Source organism: Artemia sp. Qi Xiang Cuo, chromosome 2 (assembly GCF_049724085.1).
Source record: "Artemia sp. Qi Xiang Cuo chromosome 2, ASM4972408v1, whole genome shotgun sequence".
NCBI lineage: Eukaryota > Metazoa > Arthropoda > Branchiopoda > Anostraca > Artemiidae > Artemia > Artemia sp. Qi Xiang Cuo.
Genome location: NC_142795.1, coordinates 26,483,969 through 26,503,627, shown reverse-complemented (window position 1 = coordinate 26,503,627; position 19,659 = coordinate 26,483,969). Strand labels below are relative to the sequence as shown.

Below are 19,659 nucleotides of genomic sequence, written 5' to 3'. Positions count from 1 at the left end.
GGGGGGGAGGTGCAAATTTTATTTCTGATGTAAATGGGAGGTAAGTTTAATCTTTACCCCCACCCCCCTAATGTGTAAATATATACCCTGAATTGGTATATATGGGTGGGGGTAAAATTCAGTTCTGACAAAAATGATTATTATATCTGGAAAGAGCATAAAAAAAGGTATCAAGTGGTATATTCACTTTATTCATAAGTCAATAATATGATTTGGTAAAAATTTACCCTAGGTAGAATATATAGTGTAGAATATCTTAGGTTATTGCCTTAATTTTCATCCTGGAGCAATATTAAGATCTTTTGTGCACTGTGTTGAAGATAATGAGTTCTTTTCACCATGTTAGGGCCCTATAACATGCCATAAAAGAGGTGCAATTTAAGCTTACTTGGTAGGCTAGCCTAATAGTGACCACAAGGTAGATTTGGCCTTTAGAAGTCACTCATATGGTCAAGTTGACATAAGTGGGTAATTGAATGGGACAGGCAGCCCTACTTATATTTCAATGATTTGTTATTCTATTCCTTGTCAAGTCTGGACTTAAAGGACACAGGGGTGCAATTACTATTCCAGCTTGAAGACTATCCAGATATTGACAGCATGCTTTTAGAAGAAATGTTGCCATTTTAACATCTTATGCTATGTGATTGGCCTCTTATATATTGCTAGTTTGAATTTTTTGGTAAAAAAATGGGCTATTTGGAAGTACATTATACTTGTAGACCAATATCATGTCACCATAGTGGCATCTGAAAACCAATGTTGACAACTGCAAGCCCTCCAGTCTCTTGTTGTAAAAGAGATCATGTATGCCAGGTATGCTCTCAGTGGCACATATCTGAACTCCCTCTATTAGGCTAGTATCATTCTTATAGGAAGGGAAGATGAGACATGCACTAAAGTTGAAAATGTGACTGACTAAACTCATAGATTCTGTTGGCTAGTACTTATTTTTACATCAGTATTTTTTAAATTGTTTTTTATGTTTTTTAGGCATTGAGTTATCATAGTAGGGTAAGATAAAGGTTGAAGAAAATTATTTGAAAATATGAAGTTAGTGGCAAATATAGAAGAGTTGTCTTATGATGGAAGTGCACAGATGTGACAGGCCAGGACTATGAAGTACAATTAATTGCCTTGTATTTACTTGGTCTAGTACAGACCAGAGGCCAAATGCATAAGCAAAGTTTGGGGAGGGGGCAATGCATTTTACTGATTGATTTGTGTGGTATTGCTGTTAAAATTACTCTGTTATTTGTTCTTTACTAACTGAGACTGATCTCCTTTCATTGATTTTAAATCATTTCCATCAACCTATTGCCCCAACAAAAATAAAATTTTGATATGATGAATTACACTTAATCAATTTTATATATTTAGAGTCAGCATACAAAGTAATTTTTTTTATATCTTGTATCAATTGTTAGGAAAATCCCTTTTTTAGAGTTTTGGTTACTGCTGGGCCCAAGTTGCTCCTTACTTGCAAATCATTACCAAAAAGTATTTGATTCTACACAGTATATTCTAAATGTATTTTATTGGTAGAATATTTTTGAATCCCTTCTATTCTTCATTCTTTTTATTTGTTGTATTTTTCCTTTGGCTGCCCTATTTTGCTTATGGTAAGAATTTTCAAAGGGGAATATGCCAGTTCCCCCTAAGTGGTTCACTTTACACACTCGTTTCCCCAAACAATCAAATATTAGCCTAAATTATATATTCTCTTTTGAGTTTTTCATAACTGACTCCTTTCTTCAAATACATTTCACAGTGAACAAGCAACATCAACATAATCAAGCCTCAGGAAAATTCATGGAGAATATTTTTAAATTTGGGCTATATATTTAACCATTAGGGGCATGGAGTGGTGGTAAAGTAAAAGGCTTTTTATGCATTTCTAAGTAAGTATTTTAGGATTTTCCAAAGTTATTTTCAAAATTTTATATGTATTTCCTTATGAGGAGGCCAACTCCCCACACTAGTACCAAAAAAAATTATCAACCTTCCATAATCTGAAAATATCTTTTTGTATGTGTATTAAAAAGGTATTGAAAAAAAAATTCTTGCCCCCCCCCCTCAAAATTTTTATGAGTTAATGCCTCTATATCTGACCTAAGTCAATGTTTTATTGTCATTTGTTGCAAATTGATGTAGTTGCTACAATCAAATAGGCCTACAATAAACTTGATAATTTTTAATCTATTAATCATCCTATCCTGGCAAGTATGATTTAAGGTAATTAATTTTGCTATTTAATTAAAAAATACTTCTTGCCCCCCCCCCCTTCTAAATTTTCATGAATTAATGCCTCTATATCTGACCTAAGTCAATGTTTTACTGTCATTTATTGACAATTGATATAGTTGCTACAATCAAATAGGCCTACAATAAACTTGATAATTCTTTAATCTATTAATCATCCTTTCCTGGCAAGTATGATTTAAGGTAATTAATTTTATAGATTTAATTGATGTGCAAATGAGACAAAGTTTTTTTTTGACAATTCAGCTGCTTATGTAGAGACAAGTTGAACATACTGCTTGATGTCTTTTCTATGCTCTTTCATCCAATTTAAAGCCCTTAAATGGACCCTAAGGTGACCAGAGGCATCAGTAGTAAAATGCTTAGGTGGGGGGGGGGTATGAATTTTAATGACTGGTATGTGTGATTTTGCTGTCAAAATTACTTCATTTTTTTACAAACTGAAACCAATTCTCTTTCATTGATTTAACATAGTTTATTCCAATCATGCCTATTTATCTTATAAAAAAAGAAATGGCTATATCAGTGCTTCATATAAATTTTATCAACCAGATCTTTTTTATGGATTGGCTGAAAACACTGGGTAGGGGAAATTGATGCACCCCATACATGATGCCCTTGAAAATCAGTGCTGAGTCACTGGTCTCAATGGACAAAGTTTTTGAAACCACCTGTTTTGGTAGTGAGAGCAAGCATGACAACATTGGCAGTGACAACAGCAGCAAAAGTGAAATTGAAATCAATCACTTGTACTGGCAGCAATACTGCTAAAATAATAAATAGAAATAAAAAAAAAATCTAGAGAAGTCTATGTTTTTTACACAAATCCTGATACTCTTGCTCAATAACTTAACAAACTGAAAGCTGTGTGTTTGTGAAATTTGCCCTAAAAATTCAGTGTAAAAATTAGAAGAATCTCATATCCAAATCCCTGGACTCAGTCTGTGTAGCAATTTTGATAATCCTGGGTGTTGGAGAGGAGTGGCAACATATTGTAGAACTGGACTGAGAGCTGGAACTGTGAGTTACTCTTTTTTATTCCGATAGTAGTTGGGCTGAGTATGTCTGTTTAAAACTCCACTTTGGATCCAAAGTGGATCCACAAAACTCCACTGTGAGGCCACAGGAGGCCACAATTATTGTTCTATAAGTCTTGCTTCTGTTTAAAACTCCACTGTGGATCTGTGGAATCATTTATAATAGGTGTTGTTTACTGTAGTCTATCTGCCCTGATCAATATATTTGACACCTAGCTGTATCTGATCTCATATCTAAGATGAACACCTGTGATCATTCAACAATCTTTTTGTTCAGAGATTTTGATATGCCTGATGTAAAGGGGGTTGAAGGTATAGGATTCCCCCCTGAAAGCCCCTCCTGTGTCACTATTAAATGCCTCACCAACAACCAACTGATACAGATCATTGACCAACCAACACAATTCAGGCACCAGCAACAACCCTCCTTACTAGACTTAGTTGTGACAAGTGACCCTGACCAAATCATTTCTACTTCCTATCACCCTGCAATTGGAAACAGTGACCACATTTGTATCTTGACTGAGATACAGGTGAACTTCAAGAAGGAAAATGCAGCAATTCATAATCCTTTACAGATTATGAATTGATACACCAGGACCTGTCAAAGATAAAATGGGAGAGTGTGATTGACAGTGGTAACATAGAAAAAACTGTGAGGCATTTAAGACAGTAGTCCTAGCTGCAGAAAATAAACATACCTGGGTATACTGGTCACCCCTATCAAAAACACTCCCCTTCCTACCCAAAGAAGTCATAAGAGCTAGAAGGAAGAAGAAAAGAGTATGGACCAAATACGTAAAGTGCAGATGTGATAACCACTATGATACATTCAAGAAATGCAGAAACAGGCTAAGAAATTTGACTTGGAAGAAAGATTGTAGAAAACCACAAGGAGGCAATTGCAGCTGATGCAGAGCAGAATGCAAAGGGGTTCTGGTGCCATGTTTTAGCAGCTAATCCCTCTAGACATGATATCCTGGACCTCATGAAAGAGGATGACACAAAGAAAAAGCAGATTTGCTCAGCTCTAGCTTTGGTACAAATTTCTCTACTCAGCCCATAGCAAACCCTCCACCCACTTTACCAAAGCAACCAATTGGAGAACCAGTGTACATGACAAATATAAGTATAGAGGATGTTCTGAAAAGGTTTAAAAGATTGGATGCAATTAAAGCAGCTGGGCCAGATAACCTACGACCCAGAGTATTAAAAGAAGCAGCTGAACAAATTGCTGAGCCAATAGCAGTGATGTTTGGGATGTCACTCACTTCCAAAGTGTTCCTAAGTGACTGAAAGCAGGCCAACATCCAGCCCCTCTTCAAGAAAGGGAGGAAGGACCAAGGCAGTAATTATTGTTCTATAAGTCTTACTTCTGGTGTATGCGAGGTCCTTGAGAACATCATAAATGATGCACTGATCTCTCGCCTAGAAAGAAATCAGTCACTTTCAAAAAGTCAGCATGGTTTCCATAAAGGTTGCTCAATTGATACAAACCTCAGATGATGGCCTTCCAGTGGATGTTATATTGATTGATCAAGCAAAAGCCTTTTATAGAGTTCAGCATCAACTTCTCAAGAAAATGGAAGCATACAGTGTGCATGAGGATATAATTGCCTTGATTGAAGCCTTTCTTACTGGAAGAACTCAGAAGATAGTAGTTTATGATGCCACCAGTAAAGCTGTTTATTCTGATGAAATTCCTGTCACTAGTTATCCCAAAGAGCACAATCCTGGTGCCCACATTGTTCAGCATATATATTAACAATTGCACTACTCACCTGAAAAACCCACTGACCCTATATGCTGATGATTGCAAGCTCTTAGGACTGGCCCAGATTAGCCCCAATCATTCAACAATGCAAGAAGATTTAGGTCAACTATCTAGATCATCATCTGAGTGGGGTTTGCAGTTCAGTGTGTCAAAATGCCAATTCCTGCATCTTGGACACAACAATCCTAGATGACACTACAATATTGGAGATTACCTACTTGAACCTGTATGTGAGGAGAAGGAACTGGGGGTTATTGTTGATGACAAACTTAAGTTCCACAGCCACACACAAGCTCAAGTTGCTAAAGCAAACTGAGCCATAGGGCTCATAAAACAAACATACCACCAGGAGCCTGTGTGTGGTTGAGAAGCTGTACAAAGCTATTGTACATCCACACCTGGAATTTGGAATGACCCTAGCATCTCCCCAGTATAAAATGAATGTTAAAGCACTTGAGAGTGTCCAAAGGTGAGCACCAAAGCTCATACCAGCTTTGCAAGACAAGTCATATGAGGAATGCCTTGTATCCCTTAAACTCCCCACCTTAGCCTATTGAAGAAAGAGAGGAGATGCAATTGCTCGTTGCAAACTGCTAGAAAACAACCACTCAAATCAAGTTTTGTCCTCATCCCTTGCAAGTACAACAAGGGGTCACACAAAGAAGCTGCAAGTCACCCATTGCCATCAACATGACTGCCAGCAATTCTTCTCTCTACATGCTGTCCCTTACTGGAACAGCCTCTCCAAATCCACCATCCACTCCCAAACCATATATGTGTTCAAGAAAGGAGTTCATCAGGACTGGGCCAATGCAGAGTATAGGCTAACCTGGGATACCAGGCTGTAGTTGTGTCACACCACCAGAAAGATGTTCCACAGGTGGCTCATCCCACCTTATCTCACTGGACATACGATTTAAGGTAAAATGACCCCTAATTGCTGTCACTATGGTACTTGACAAGAGTTGTGACAATAAACAATATATCTTTCTTGTTCATCATCTTGTTTTGCATCATTTGTTCTTGGTTAAAATAGGTTTGATGAATTGATTTCATAGGATATGTGAAAATCACTAAGTGATTTCAGTGAAATTGTTGGAATGAGATTTCACTTTAGAAGGGACTTTAAATTGGATTTGGAACTGAAACAGTTATTATATTTGGAAAAAGCATAAAAAAGGCATCAAATAGTGTGTTCATTTGGTGCTTAAATAAGTAATGAATTCATCTATAAGTTTATCCCTTACAACTTACTTTTACCTGACAAGGTTGACTTAAAATGAGCCAGATTACCCATTACTTTTAAGTAATGAAGCTGAATTAAAATCTCTCTATGATATAATTTAACCTAAGGTAACAAACAAATTTTAAAAAAGGTAAATATAACTTGCTAAAATGTGCAGAATTACACAAAGCTTTCAAATGACAATGGTGAATTTGCTTTAGAACACTAGGGCAGAAATTACAATGAAAAAAATTTTGCGATTTGATACCTCATTCAATGTTCTTTCAGAATATAATAATTACTGTCAACCCAATTGCATCCAGCCCTCCCCCCCTCAATACAGCAAGACTAAACAAAATCTGCCTTTTTTATTCACTTTATTTGGGAGTATGCATACTTTATAAAGGTATATTTCATTATAAAGGTAATGAAAAATAAGCATAAAATATTGCAAAGCTTCAAATTATAAAAAGAAATATGTCTAGGCTATGTATGTCCCTGTTAGTGGGGGAGGTCTAGGATGCAATTATGACAGAAGTGATTTATATTTGGATGGAACATTGAATAAGAAATTAAATGTGGTAGATCTTTCTTTTCCATCTTAAAACTTAAATTTACTTTACTAAAATTGGATATATTAGAAAAAAAAACACCTTACATAGTTCAAACTGGAATTTGGGACAGTACCAATTACTATGTGTGAAAAGAGGGATGAAAGTTGGATAAATTGAAGCATCTGCTAGTTTATTGCTATTTATATGATTCTAGAGAAAAATCTAAAGCACATAGTTATGCCTTGATAACAATCTTTTCTTGTAGCTTCACTCATTCTAGACTTGTAAAAAATATTTGTTAGTAGGGTAAACTGGGGCAAACAAGCTAATAACAAGGCAAATCCCAGGTTTGTTGATAATGGCTAGCAGGCTAACATCAAGCCAAATCCTTGATTCAGTTAGGCTTGGTTCCTTTGTATTATCTGTTACCTTGTGGACATTGAACTTTTATCTTAAAAAAAATAAGCTGCACAACTAGTATTTGCTAGAAGACAAGAAATAGCTAGACCCTTGGGGAGTGAATGCAGGATACTAGTGAAAAGTGTATCTGACTGGTAGTTTTTGATACTAAATTCGGATTTTACAATCATGACTTGAAAAACAAACAAAAAATTTGTAATTCTGACTATTCTCTTTGTTTTGTTTAATATATTTGTTTAAAGCATAATGCTAAGAAATAAATGCACTTATTGTATAATACTAATATATACAATGCAGGCTAAAGATCTTAATATAAAGCACAATTTAGCAATCACATTAATTCTTCTATTTTATTTTAATCTTTTGTTTGCAAAATGAACAAAGAAGTAATCCTTTCAATAAAAATGTTTCTGACTCCATAGATTGAGCTAAGCTAATTTGGACCAGAGATAAAGAACCTTAAGATTACTCCTCTACCTGAAAAGAGTTTAATACTATGTACACCATAGTGGAGACTAAAACAGGCATACTTTGATTTTCATTTTAGGCTTTTGAGTAGAACTTTCAGCCCAAATTGAAGAAAACATCAAAATAGCCACCCTTGGATTTTGAAAACATGCTTTGTCCCATCCCCCAAGCCTTAGTTTTTGTGAAATGATGCCACTGATATTGCCCTAGCTCAATAATCATCAAAAAGACAAGCTAAATACTTGTCAGGTAACATGCATCAGTGCAAAAGGAAATCATAACATTTACACTTTTGCAAGGACTGGAGAAAATAAAATATTTTGTATCTTTCTCCTAAAACATAAAATCAGAAGCCCCCCCCCCTCCTTCAAAAAACAAATGTTTTTGAAAGGTTCAACACAATCCTCAAGCTATGAGACAGAACAGGGTACACTTCACAAGCTATGTATCAAATGAGAAACACATGTATGGCTTCAGGCTTGATAAAACATTTACTTTCTTTTAATAATTGGAAACCAACTGACCTTGACTTTTAAAGTATTTTGTAGAAATACTGGCTTCAGCTACCCATTTTAGAACCTGATATGATAGGCTAGGTGGTATGGACACTTAACAATTATTTAAAGAAAGATATGGGTATATGTTCTGACCATCATATACTCATTGTTGTTTTTATTGCAGCTTTCAGCATCTTGATGGTTGAATGAGTGAGGACAATGAATGGTGCTTCAAGTGCATACAAAGACTCAGAAGATGAATCAGAAGCTAATATAAGTAACAATGGCCCTCCATTTCGGATCCATTCTGAGCAGGTTGGTACCTTGAAATTCTATTCAGTTCATGATTAACTTTTTCTTGTGATTTATGTAATACATTCTGTACTTATAACTTAGATGTTACTAGGGCATTCACAATTTGTAGTCTGATGTTCAGTCTTCAAAACATTATTGTTTATGCTTTTTATACATCAAGAACAAAATGTAAGCCATTTTTAAGAACATTTTATAACAATTTGAGAACGCCACCTCTCTTCCAAACAAAGCTAGGGGGAATACTGTTTGCAAAGAAATATATTTTATGAATTTTTATCTTATGTAGCATATTTATCTTGCATGGCCAGAATATTTGTGTCCAGAATTAATACTTTAATAATAATTTCTACCTAAACAAATGCTGCTTGCAACATACAATTGACAAGAAATTTTCTGGGGGAAGTTTCAAGTTTAAGATGGCTTATAAAGCCATCTTGACATGTCCCAGTTTCTAACTGAAACATCTTCTTTCTTTGCTAAAATTGAGCAACAAATGTATTACTGGTGATATAATGCATTTATTGATGATGATAGTGGATTTTCTTTTCCTTCCAAAAAATCTTCTGGTTCTACAAACTCATTTAGCTTTGGGAGTGCTATTCAGTGAACTTGTACTTAATTTTAAAATTTTGGATATACCGCTTAGCAAAGGTTCACATGGATCTGAACCTTTAGGTGGGGGAGGGAGTAAATTTTTTGTTTGTGGTGACAAAAAACTACATTTTTGCCAGTAATTTCGAATGTATTGAAGGTGGATCTTTTTAAACTTTTTAGAGGGACAAAAATGGCTGGACAAAGCAGCTTCCATTAGCAACTCTGCTTGGGACTACTGCTTGTAATAGCCAGTGAAACTAGCCACTTATGTTTGCTGAATCTTATCTTCTAAGTAGTCACCCATTCACCTCCATGTTGTCAAAGATCAAAACACACATGTGTATCTTGCATGTATTTTGTGCATTACATGACCTTCTTCTCAAAAACTGTGCTGAGATAACTTATTACGCACTAATTTTGGTGATGGAAGCATGGCTGGGTTATGTTTTTTTTTTTTTTTTTTTTTTTTTTTTTTTTTTTTTTTAATGTCAATAGTAAAAACTAATGGAGATTGGTGGAATTGCAGCTGCAACTGCACCCAACATTCTTGCTGCGTCATCCAAATTCAGATGTTTTGCTTACTTTGGTGTCCCCTTGTGGGGTTCAAGATAGATCAGATACTTGTTGCCAGATCAGATTCTAGTACAGTAGTTTCTTAAATTATCTATTTCACAAATCAGCTCTTGGAAGGACTTTTTGCATTCAAACTGATGCATGACGTTGTCATTGATTTTCTTGAACAAGCTCATGTTGTAGTAGTATTCAGCACAATCTATCTTTTTTTTGTCAAATGGAGACATCACGAAACATGTCCGTTTTTTGATCATTGTGTAGTGTTGACAAGACCTGATGTTCAGATGTGATGTATGGGTGAGGTCTAGGAGTTGGTTTATAACTTTGGCAAACTCTAATGTAATTGGTGAAGCATTTCAAATCCTTTTCTGATCATCATTGGGAGCTATGCATAGTAACTGTATTTCTGAGTTGTTGAGTTGTCTAAAAGATGACAAGCAGTTAAACATTTTTTTCAGTTAAACAGTTGTGCATAGTATTGTGAACAATTAAATACTTTTTCTTGTGTCATTTGTGGTGGCCCTGAAAATGGCGATAAAATATCATCTTTCATTCTAGTCATTATTTCTCCTTATCCAGTGTCCAGCTTGTAGAACTGTACTTTATAAATTTTGGGAAATCATGTTTGCCCTCACAATTTTTATATTATTCATTCTCTAGTATTAACTTGTAAAATATTGATTAATATTGCAACAAAGGTGTTGCATGGTGTGAATTTCCTCAGGTTATTTTCTTCCCATGTAGCCTACTATACATCAAGAGATACCCTTGAAGCCGCCTTGTGACGCCTCAATTGTAAATCACTCATACAGTTGTCTTCAACAAACATGTCATGTACTTTTTTTGTAATAAATTACAAGTATTTATTAAATATTGCATCATAAATAATTATCAATAATAACTTAGATTGTATGTTTAGATATGCTGTTTAAGTGAAGATGGAGAGAGGTGTGATCGATCTGCTGGCAATGCTTCATATAGCAAAAGGATACAGAAAACAGTGCAGCAAAGGAAGTTGAGACTTCATCTGGACTCAAACGTAAGTTTATTGTTGAAAATCATGCAAAATGCAGTACACCTTCATTTATACTTCAAAACATTCTAATATCAAGAAACATCTCTAGAGCTCTAGTGTGGATAATCAGAATTTAATGGGTAAGTGCTATTATAAAGGAATATGCCATTTTTGATGTCAATCCCAAGGCCTAGTGACATTCAAAAAGGATATACTTAGACTTTATTGGGTCTTAAATTCATAAATTTGAACTTCATTTTTGAATTGAACTTCATAGCTAACGAGTATTGTGATGCATGTTCACATGTTGATACTGCGATATAAATGTTTATAATCTGACACTAATATTTGAGCACTATGTGCTTTTTTGCATGACAATTCCAAAGCCCAGTGGCACCCTAAAAAGTGAATATCATTGTTGCTACATCTAAAAAGAAAATTCAGCATTTCTTTCCTAGATCATGTTGGTGTGTGTGTGCCTGGGAGAGGTCTATTCATAGCCAAATTTACCCAATCTAAAGAGGGATGCTATATAAGAGGAAAATTTAAGGCTTTAATGTGCCCTTAAAAGAAATTGAAAGCTCACTTGCACTGATCACAGCTCAGTCTTCATCAGCAGAATTTGGAAAACTCAAAAAAGTTGCTTTTTTTAATTTGTTAAAATTTGAATTTCAACTAAGACCAAATATGATTAATTTGTTTATGTTTTTTTTTTCACAGTATTTTCCATTAATTATCTATAGTTAGGCCTAAGATACTATGCAGAACATAGGCTTTAGAAAATCTACAATAATATGTCAATTTCACTTAAAACTTAAAAACCTTTTTTTGCATGCTGACCAAAGGTCTGCGTTGCGTAGGTGCAGATCTCCTGATTCAATGCCTTCGGCCGGAAGTGCAATGCGTGTTAGGGGGCAAATCATCCGACGCTTCCTGTGTGTTTCCCCCAGATATCTCCAGGCACCCCTTTAGAAGTGGGTTGACTGGCTGAGCTTACAGGGTCACACCATAAACCCCCATTCCAAACCAAAAAACCAACAACACCAGGACTCGAACCCCTGACCTCAGGATTTCAAGTCCGAAGCACTAACCACTCGGGAATTTCACCCTTTTGGCAAAATAAGCTATTTTTTTTTATCTCTGGCCATGTGTAAAGCAAAACTTAAAAAAAAGTTTAAAATTTAATTTGGGTTTATATAACCATGCAAAAGCAACAATAATATACAACTATATAACAAGTTATATTACTGTATTGCAGGAGCAACAATCATTTTTTATTTTTTTCCTCTCATGCTGCCAATTCTAGTATGTTGCAAGAAAGTTATAAGGGTCTAATCTACGAGGTTTTACAGAAAGTATAGACCTCTGGCTAGATGTATGGATATGGTAATACATTTTGAAAAGCTGTGTATAATTTTTGCCTTGAGCTAAAAAGGAAGGTTTTTGCTTGTCCTTGAGCCTAGCCCATAATGTTAGAGTTGAAGTGGAGGTCTGCATCAGAGAAGGCTATCTGAATTTGTTCTTTCAATCTTTTTTGCATTGGAGCTATGTTTCTGTTCTCGAGTTGAAATCTCTGTTTAATTAGTCAGCAGTTTCAAACTGAAATCAGTCTAAAGTTTAGAAGTGCATAAGACATGCAACCATCCTATGGCTTGAACACACGAGTATTTAGAGTGAAAATTATAAAAAAATTAAATCCTAAAAAGAAGCATTTTGTCATGAGTCCTAAAGATTTACTCTGCATTTCTGCTTGTGATTTCAGTTGAATTTCATTTTCTGTGTTTGATAGGGAAATTGAACAATGGTAGCTTTAATAGTTCCAATCCTTGCTAAAGAAATTGGAGGTTTTCCTTTGCTCTTTTTAATGGTGGTGGTAGGAAATTGGCCCTTGCTAATAGAATCCACTTTTGACCTAGATGAGACACAGTTTTTTTTTTTGCAATGATGGTCAATACTACTTGAATAGCAGACAAACATATTCAGTAAAAGTTTTTGTTTACAAATTTGTTCTTGAGATAAACTGTCTGAAAATTCCAATGGGCTTGGAACTTCTTTGTTGTAGTGCATTCTGGTAAAAAAAAAAAATTAGACAATGAATCGGCTCAAAAACAAGTTGAAACCTATTTGTTGAAAATAAACGCTGGAGATGAAAAGTGCGCCCGTAACCACTATTTTAACTCCTTCCTCCAATTCTAATTTGGCAGAAAGGGAGGCATGTTGTACTTTGTTTGAAACGGAACAATGCAAGGATTTTCAATCTGTAGGATTGGAGGACCAAAGTAGGGCCATTCCCCTCCAACAATGCTCCCCCTAAGCTTTTCAGTAGAAAGATAGGCATATTGCATCTAGTTTTAACTAGAATCATAAAATGATTTTAAAATCAATATGATTAGAGACAAAATGTGGGGCCATGAACCCTCCAATATCTCTCCTTCTCCTTGTCATCTTCTTTTAGAAAGACAGGCATGTTGCACCTTGATTTAAGTGAATTCACACTCGATTTTTGTTAGTCGATGTGTAAAGCAGACCCATGGCCTATCCAATGTCCCCACTGCCAACTTTGTAGCCAAAGGGTAGGCATGTTGCATCTTGATTAAACTGGAATGACCCAAGGATTTTCATCACTATACTTAGAGAAACAAAATAGGTCATTGACTCCTCCAATACCCCCATCGGTTTTTTACCACAAATGTAAACATTATTCACCCTGTTCATATCAGAATCAGGCCAGAACTTTTTATTGTTGTGACCTATGTGGGCTGAACACTCGTCCAGTGCTTCAATTTCTACTGTATTTTAGAGTGGACTAATTTATTTTTAATGTTTCTCCTCTAATATTTTTAGACATAATTTTGTTGTGTTTTCGTTTTTTGACGCCGAAATCCACATTTTGGATCTCTAGATCTTTTACAAAATAAAAACTAACATCTAACAATTATAAGGTGTGCAGATCAATAGAATTGACCAACAGTGTTTCTTTTTCTAGGATATCTTCACCAACACCTATTAGCAGTCAATTTCTGTCGGCGTGGGGAAAGGCATTAGGTTGATCTAAACTCCTTGGAGGAATCTTGAATTGGGTTGCGGAAAACGTTTAGTGTACCTCTTTCCTTGTGTATAGTGACGAAGAATGTCGATGTTTTGCTAAGTTCTGGGTCTTGTTCAGCTTCAGCCTTAGAACATGACTTGATTAGTTTCTTAGCTAGCCAGATTGTATAAAGCATTTTGGAATCAGCCTGAGTTTGGAAATTCTTAATATTGGAAAGTCTTTACTACCTGATTCACATAATTGTAACCAGAATATCTAAGATAGAGACTTGAATCCGGTATGAAAGTATTGGAGAGTAAAACCAGGTTTCTTTGTTGGATGTGTCTGTACTATTGCTGAAGTTCAGCGATTACACTGTCTAAGAAGTCAGAAAAGTCATAGGCAATCAGAAACACCCCTCAGTTTGCCTTTGTGTATCACCAGCCCTGGTAACAGGGCAGGGCCCATTCACAATGATATTTATTGATACCAGTATTTAGGTAGCGGTAATTTGTGAGCCAGATTTTTAGCAGAATTTTTCCCAATTAAAATTAACTTGGTGAAAGTGATGAAAAATTTGGGAACCATGGTTAATTGGAGTAAAGCCAAGACAGATAGTCTCAGTGAGAGGCAAAGCTAACATCACCTTTTTCAGAATTAAATAAAAATGATTCATTTCGTTTGTTGATAGATAGTCTATCATCCATCCTAGGGCAGAACTATAGGCATGGAGTAAGTGTAATTCAAATAGTCTGTTAGTTCTCTGAGCCATTTGAAGGCAATTGGAGACCTCAGATAAAAGGTTTTCAAAGATTTATGATTGACCATGTCCACAGAACTTGTAGGCAATTGGCCAACTGAGATTGTTCATATTATATGAGCTTTGCCTACTGGGAAAGTCCACTGGAATTTTGCCAAATGTTCCTCTGCAATTTTAGAGAGGACTGAGTTTTTTTTATAACAGATAGACATAAATGTATATACAACCTCTGAAATATCTTCAGTAGTCGTATAAATCTTAGATTTCAGGAAGGCCAGGCCCTCTCCCCCTTCCTACATACCCTGAATGTATATTAATACTTTTATATTTTGACAACTATGCAGTATTTTATTTCATATAGAAAGTTATTTGATCCATTGAAGACACCTCTCATTTGATTATTTGAATCAATAAATTGAAAGTTTATGTTGAACAGTTACAAAGGTAACAAACTTTTTAAAGTAAGGAACAACTTGTGGTAAACAGTAAACAGAGTGAAAAGGTAACAAACTTTTTAAAGTAAGGAACAACTTGTGGTAACAGTAAACAGAGTAAAAAGGTAACAAACTTTTTAAAGTAAGGAACAACTTGTGGTAAAAATAAACTTTTTAAAGTAAGGAACAACTTGTGGTAACAGTAAACAGAGTAAAAAGGTAACAAACTTTAAAATAAGGAACAACTTGTGGTAACATTAAACAGAGTAAAAAGGTAACAAACCTTTTAAAGTAAGGAACTTGTGGTAACAGTAAACAGAACTATAAAAAAGAGTTCTGATAAATCAAAAGAATTGAGTTTTCATAGCGGTTCTGAAATTGTAAAAATCATTAAGTTTAAAGCTACTTACCAAAATTATGCGCATAGGGAAATTTACTAGTATTCATAATAAAATAAAAACGTCCCTAAAAAGGGAGTGATCTTCGTAAAAATTATATCGTCAAATTCTACTATATAGTTTCCTGATTTGTAAGCTTTCTGTTTTTTAGACATCGTTGATACTAAACTGTAATCCAATTGGTAAAACATGAAAAAAATGTTTCAACATTTGGTAATAATTTCAAGTATCTACCTTTGATACTATGGCCATGAGTAAATTTTGTAACCGGAGGAAGGCTTTACAGTATCTTTGGTGGTGTAAAGTATTAGTTGTAATCGGTTAAAAGCTAATTAAATTTGTAATCGGAGGAAGGCTTACTTTCATTTATATAGCCATCTTCGCATGTGCTCTTTGTGTGTAGGAAATTGTCAGCTTTTAGAAGAATGAAAAAACAACCTTAAGGGTTCTTTTATTTAAATATAAAGCTTTAAATATAAATAATATATCTGAAAAAATTAAATTTGTTTTCTTAAATATGACAAATAAAAGCCATTTGGAGAAGGAATTTTATCGTTGAAGAAACATATATTGATAAAACCTTGCTTAAATTATGGCCAATAGGCCATATAGTGTGCATACAAGGACTAAGAAATATTCTGCCTACATTACAAAACATTCTTGAGGACTTTTCCGCTGACGATCAGGGTTACAATTTCATAATTTAAATCATTAAATACGCCAATCGAGGCTAAGAAAATGGTGTTTCACTGCAATTCGATTGTGAGAAAGCTAGATTGTGGTTGTGGCTTATGGGTTTGATTTTAATGTTTTCACATTTTGAAATTCAAAAATCAAGTCTTTTAAACTTCTCTGCTCGACTTTATTTCTTAATCTTGTTTCGAGAATTTGATATGTCTGTGAAAAAGGCCTTTCGATATGTCCTTAAGTTGAATTATAAAAAACTATAATTAGAGCTTGCACGGCTCTTTGTTTTCTTATTTTAATGTGTTTCTTTCAATTGTAGGCTAGACATATATATATCTGTGACTACCACAAAAATCAGATTTTAACTGCGCGAGTCCGACCTAAACGTCGACCAAGCACCTCTGACGACGAGATGGAGAATGACCAAAACGGTAATGGTAGTGGTAGCCCAGAGGAGAGAGCAAATCCTCCATTGCCTGGTGGTGTTGATTTGATTCAGTTACAAATAAACACTTTGCGGAGGTACAAAAGACATTTTAAAGTGCAAACTAAGCCAGGATTAAATAAAAGCCAGCTTGCTGAGGTTTGTTAAAGTTTCTCTATTCTTCGTTTCTACCGACGTGCTTTACTTGTTTTTCTGCTCTTTTGGGTTACCTATGTGGTCAAAATAAAGCAATTGCAGAATTGACGGAAAGTCGCTAGACTAATTTAAACACTAGACCAGTAAAAGCTATAATCTAGGATGTTAATATACGAGTACATACGAGCAGACAGTCTACTAAATAAAAGGGATGACCCCCTTTGCCTCTGGACTCAATAGGCTAGGAGGCGGCAGGGTTCGGTTGGCTTTGTTAATTACTTCGAAAACTCTTTTCTTTGTGTCATTTTTACACACAGAGAAAAAAAAGAGAATAGCTCAAGGAACAAAATATGAAGGAGGCGTTGTTAAAAACAGGTTTCTTGAACGATTTTGAGCTTACATACATTTCTCGAACTATTAGACTACTTCCTAGCGGCCTTTTTTTTTATTTGAATGCATTTCTGGTAATAGCCCATGTATTTTTCCACTATCTTGTTTTCTTTTTTTAAGGCTTAGTATTTGATGTTTCAGTCAATTTAAGAATGGGAAAGTGTAATTTCAAGGAGACTTGGTGGGAAGAGAAAGATGCGACGGGACACCAAATGAAAGAGTGGTGTAGAGCCGTTCCGGGAGACCTATTCTCTTTCTACTTTTCTATCTGCAATACATCACTATTCAGCCATAAGGGATCCTACACTTTACAGCGGTATCCCAGAACTGCTGAATATAAGAAGAGTGTTAGCGTAAAGCTGACACCAAGACCGCTTCGTTTCTCGTCAGCATCTTCCATGGAGAGTGGGGAACTGACAAAACTGCCCATGCACTTAGATGCTTATATAGTGCGGGATCAAACAACAGTCGCAGAAATTACAAGGGCTCTGAATATGATTGAGTCCAAGTATTCTGGGGAATCCGCAGACGGAATAGCAGATGTATTTTGCAAATTGTCCAAAGACACAGTGGTCAAAAACGTCCCCTTTGGGTGAATTAGGTTCGCTAATTTTTTTAACCAAAGCTCTTGAATCCCATTTCCGAAAGATGACCCTTGATGAAGTCAGCATCAGTTATTGTGTTGTCGAGTTTGACGAAACCACAAACTCAGAAAGAAAACGCTTCAAATGAGGATCCGATTCTTGTCCGAAAAAATGAAACGAGTGGTTGAAGGACATCAGAAAAACGTTTTTATTAGACATGCCACAGCTGAAATCAGAAATAGCTGGAACTATCGATGAGTGATTTATCTATCTCTAAACTACTAACGTTAATTTTTGACGGTCCGAAAGTGAACGAAAAACTTTTCCGGCTGATTGAAAGTGAAAAAAGTGAATTGACAGGTAGCAAAGGTATCCTTGATATTGGTACTTGCAAGATCCATTTGCTACCCAACGCTTTTCGCAAGGGTTTGCAGGAAATTGACGAGAATTGTTCTGATCTGATCATCAAAGGGTAGTAGGTTTTTAGTGGCTGGTCGGGTAGACAAGAAGACACGGAAAAATTCAAGAGAAAACTGGCGTTTTCAAGTCCTGCTTTTTGAAACACGAACCCACCAGATGGTTAACGATAGGCCTGCCGCTTCGAGGCTAAGAGAACAGATGCCAGCTCTGTATGAGTACTTCGGTGTCTATAATCCAAAGAAAAACTCTAGTCTTATGAAATCAAATGTGTACAAAGAGATCATCCGGCTGATCAAACAAACGACTGTGAAAGGAGATTGTCAGTTTGCTGTTGATAATTTGAACCTCTTCACACGTTTCACCGATAAGTTTCAACGGGAAGAGCCCCTATTGCATGCACTCTGTACGGAGCTGAATCTGCTGGTCTTGACATTGCCTGGGCGAGTTATTAAATACCCGAAGCGATCGAAGAGCTTAGGGATGAACTAACGCTTCAGCCATTTGAAGATGGAAAGAACTTAGTGCCGCTGCTACAGACAGCTATGAGTGACGAAATTATTGACTGTTTTGAATCAGTTGACGAGCTTCCAAAACGCTCATTCATGCAGCGTGTTCATAAGCATTATTCGGCTGCCGCAAGATATGTCCTTAAACAAATGCTCCCCAGAAATTTTTATAGTTGTTCAAAGGTTTAACTTTTCTGCATCCCAATGAAGTTTCAAAGGCAGTTTCTGCTCAGAGTTGATTATGTGTTGCCCAAAAGCTATCGATCGTGACGCAAAAGGACATGCTAGTTGACGAGTTTGAGCTAGTCCAGTTATCCGGCTTCCTTTGGAGCCAGGAAGGATCGACGACAAGTGGAACAATGTGACTCGGGGAGGGAAATATCCAAACTTGCCTGAAGTCGTAAAAAATGCTTTGTCCATTACACACGGGTCTGCCAGTATTGAGCAGGGTTTTTTCTCTTTCCCGGCGAGTTCTCAGCAAAGAAAGAGCTTTGATGAATGAGCAAACTTTGAATGCAAAACTGTTTGTGATAAATGGGTTTGCCAGATTTGGAGGACGTGCGCAAAATGTTGCTATAATTGAGGACTTGATAAAACTAGCCAAATCCTCTAGAAAGAGCTAGGATTTGTACCTACAGCAGGAAAAAGCCTTGAAAAAAAACTGAGAAAGAGCGGCAGGATTTTGAGGCAAGAGAACGGCTGAGAGAGCAGCAGCTCGCTAAAACCTCTTTGAAAAGACAAACAATAGAAACTCTCGAAAAATCTCTCAAAGAAAAAAAAAAGAATCGTTTGGCTCCAAGGAATAGGCCGCTGACGAGTTTCTAAAGGAAGCTCATAACTGGTCGAAAAAAGGCATTGAAAAGAAGGGTCGAGATACAGTTTGTGCAGGCCATGATAGATGGGACCCTGTCGATGCGTAATAAACAAAAAAAGGTAACTGCTACTCTTGAAACCGCCCAGCAGCAGTTAGAGTCAAAGAAACTGTTGATCACATCTCTGTTGCAGCAGAAGGCAGTGCAAAAAAAGGGAAACTAATAGGTTGTGTGTTCTAGTTACCGTACTCTTATCTTTTATCATATTTTTCAATCTGATTTTTATATTCGAAAGTAAAGCGCTCAGAAAAAGAAGAAGAAGAAAA

At 35.9% G+C, this 19,659-nt stretch overlaps 1 protein-coding gene across 1 annotated transcript in view; it reads left to right on the top strand.

Moving 5' to 3' along the window:
* The window catches only part of Sap30 (SIN3-associated polypeptide 30), a 33,219-nt gene that overhangs the window by 1,209 nt on the left and 12,351 nt on the right, over nt 1–19,659 (top strand). Inside the window, exons 2-4 of the mRNA XM_089108038.1 lie at nt 8,422–8,552; nt 10,639–10,758; nt 16,361–16,624. Coding sequence (XP_088964164.1) covers nt 8,457–8,552; nt 10,639–10,758; nt 16,361–16,624 — 480 coding nt within the window. The 5' untranslated portion in view covers nt 8,422–8,456. The remainder of the gene's footprint in view (nt 1–8,421; nt 8,553–10,638; nt 10,759–16,360; nt 16,625–19,659) is intronic.